Source organism: Merops nubicus, unplaced genomic scaffold (genome assembly GCF_000691845.1).
Source record: "Merops nubicus isolate BGI_N331 unplaced genomic scaffold, ASM69184v1 scaffold16115, whole genome shotgun sequence".
Taxonomy (NCBI): Eukaryota; Metazoa; Chordata; class Aves; order Coraciiformes; family Meropidae; genus Merops; species Merops nubicus.
Window position 1 is genome coordinate 2,285 of NW_008609088.1, and position 2,886 is coordinate 5,170.

The 2,886-nt window shown below is 39.7% G+C and overlaps 1 protein-coding gene across 1 annotated transcript; it reads right to left on the minus strand.

Annotated features, from left to right (window-relative positions):
- Nucleotides 1–331: 331 nt before the first annotated feature.
- Nucleotides 332–2,497, minus strand: BCL2A1 (BCL2-related protein A1). Its single transcript, XM_008940504.1, has 2 exons — nucleotides 1,997–2,497; nucleotides 332–509 (listed from the first exon to the last, which is right to left on the minus strand). Exons 1-2 carry the CDS (start codon nucleotides 2,414–2,416, stop codon nucleotides 405–407), a joined length of 525 nt encoding a protein of 174 aa, XP_008938752.1. The 5' UTR covers nucleotides 2,417–2,497; the 3' UTR covers nucleotides 332–404.
- Nucleotides 2,498–2,886: the final 389 nt, after the last annotated feature.

Sequence of the window (2,886 nt, forward strand, 5' to 3'; positions counted from 1 at the left end):
AATGCATTACAGTAGTATTTCATTTACAAAACAAATGACATAACAACTTGTTTCTTAACCCATTGGATTGTATTTCAGTAAAACAATGTCCTTCCATGGAGGTGCAACAGAGATTCCAAGAGCTGTCTGGATGTGGAGAATGATCTCTCTGGAAGCAGTCCTGCCGGGAAAGGCTAGCTTGAGTTGCTGCATGATGCTGTCTCAATTCCTCTTTGGAGGGATCTCATCTTCAGGTTTGTCAATTAAGATAGCGTGTTAAACATTGTATTAAGTCAAAATAAATAGAAATAAGTTAAGAAATTACGGAAGAAAATTCTTTTCTTGTTGATATTGCTTGGAGGAAAGCTTAGCAATGAAGCTTGTGGCAACATATAGATCAGATAGGAGTGGCAGGTCCATTTATTTCAGTAGTACTTTTTGAACAAGGAAAACACAGCTATGAACATGGCTGTAAGTTTGGAGAAAGACAGTAGTGATCTTCTTTCAAACTTTGTTAGGAAGCCATTTTCCTGTGGAAAAGAACATGCACAGTTAAGGACAGCTTAAAAATAATGTGTAGGAGAAATGTACCACACTCTGCTAGTATCAAATTAGCAGAGTGCTACATCATTTGTGTACAGAGGGACAGGTTTTCAGAGCTCTGCCTCCAAAAGATGAATAGGGCTTTATAAATAGTAGCTGAAAATAGCTGCACCTTGCTGAATGTTTGTTTTATTTGCAAGTCAAGACTGTGCCCTCCCTGCATAAATAGAAAATGAACATGAACTGTATCATCTGAGCCCACATCTTCAAGGAAGATACAAGTACTATGTTTCTGAGGTAGTAATACAAATATCTCCCTTTAAGCCTCCTTATTCTACTATGATAACCCACGCCTTACAACAGACTGTTGCCAGGAGTTGATGTTTCTCTTCAGTAAAATTGTCTATTTGAAAGAGGTGGAGAGAGAAGCCTTTGCAATAAATCTGATGCATCAAGGGTCCATGACTCACTGTTGACTTTTCTTACTGCTTCCAGACAGAGAAGGATCAAAACAAGCAAAAAGAAAAAGGAAAAGCAAGACACTAGATGAGAAATAAGGGAAAAAAAGTAATAGCAAATGGGAAATATAAGAGAAGTGGGAGAAGAGAGGAGTGGAAAGAGAAAGTAACATTTACATATAGGTGAAGGAAAAAAGTACCAGGGAAAAAACTGACACTTGATGTACTTGATTCTCAGCTTCCCTTAAATGCAAACGAAAAAACTATTGGCGTGATGAAACTCTGCAAAGTAAAATGGACCTCCCCTCCACTGCCAGAAGGCAATTTCAGCAGCTGGGCAAAATAATCTACATATTGATAAATGCTTTCCTCAGTGCTGAGCTTTGATGCAAGTTCTAGGATTATCTCAGTCCAAACACAAAAGATTTAACCCCCATTGCACTTACTTGTAAATTTGTTTAAGTAAAACTGATTTGGGGGATTAAGTAATGGCTTTGTTGAAGTCCACAGCAAAAGCACTGACTTCAGCTGTGAGGATCACACTTTTGTATTCATCCCTTACCTTGAACTTCAGTATTTTGGAGTGATTCCTCTATGGAAGCAAAACTGCTGCACTAACCTTAGGATGCCACTTAATTTTAGTTTTAATAATGGGAAATTTCATGGCATGCATAGTTTAACCTGCTTTGAGCAGGAGGCTGGGCCAGATGTTTTCCTAAGGTACCTCCCTCCCTGAATTGTTGTATGATCTTATGATTCAAGACTAAATCTAAACTTTTCTGTGTTACAGATACAGAAAATGCCTTTTTAAAAAGAAAGTTGTCTCTTAGCATTGTTCTGTTTAAAGCAGAAGCAAAGCTTTGACTGTGAATCTCAAGGAGACGTTCCAGCCATCAAATATTAAAGCACCAAATAAAACCCTGAATAAAATGTTTTGGACAGTGTCTGTAACAATAGTTGCCCTTAATTAAACAAAATCTCCTAATCTAGACTTTGGTGGAAAATGAGAAACTTACCCAGCCACCATTCGCATCTATCCATTCGGCTTTGTTGTTTATGATGTACTCTGTGATGAAATAAGAAATCTGCTCCTTCTCCTCAACAGTGAGTTGGACTCCATGCTCTTGAAGCTTCTTAGTGAGAAGACCTCCAAAGGTAAATATGGTCATAATTCGTCCCCAATTAGTATTTCCATCAGCAAATTTTTCTTCCATGACGCCATTGAAAATTCTCCTGGCAACAGCGACAGAGGTGATATCAATCCTGTCCAGGAACGGTCTGAGAGCCTCCTCGGTCTGGTCCTGCAGCGAATACGCGATGTTCCGCAAGACATGAGCAACCCTGGTTTGGGCTGGTCCAAGATGTGACTCCTGAAGCACATACTGCAGATAGTCTTGAGCCAAGTAATACACGTAATAGAACTCGGCACTTTCCATTTAGAAGGGAATGCAGAGAGCAGTGCACGGCTCTTAATCGGGGTCAGTAATGAGCAGCCACAGGACATGCACACAGCTTTGTGTCAGCTGGTTTGGATGGAATTTTTTTTGCTTTTACCACAGAAGTTCCTGTAAAAACCTAGTGACTTAATGATTGTGTGGGTTGTGGAATATTTCACAGCGGAAACGAAAGAAAAAGTGTCTGCTCAAGGGGAGGAAACATGGCTTCTTGAGTGATTTATTATTTCTCTAAATAGTATGATTCCACAGCTAAAATCTACCAGCTTTACCAGCAGTATAAATTGGCATTTCCTGGGGATTTTTGCTATGTAACACTAGCAGAGGTTTGGCATTTGGCTTCCAAAATGCTGAGAATGGTGTCTGCTAGCAAAGGTCAGGCATTTGGCTTGAAAAACATGCCTAAAAAGTGTATGCTATAGGAGCATGCAGCCCCCAGCAGCACCCCCATC

Excerpts from the sequence above, each read along its gene's own strand:
- BCL2A1 (XM_008940504.1), bottom strand. The coding sequence starts at position 2,416 with ATGGAAAGTGCCGAGTTCTATTACGTGTATTACTTGGCTCAAGACTAT. Across the intron at positions 510-1,996 it reads TAGATGCGAATGGTGGCTGG|GAAAATGGCTTCCTAACAAA; the intron begins GTAAGTTTCTCA and ends TCTTTTCCACAG.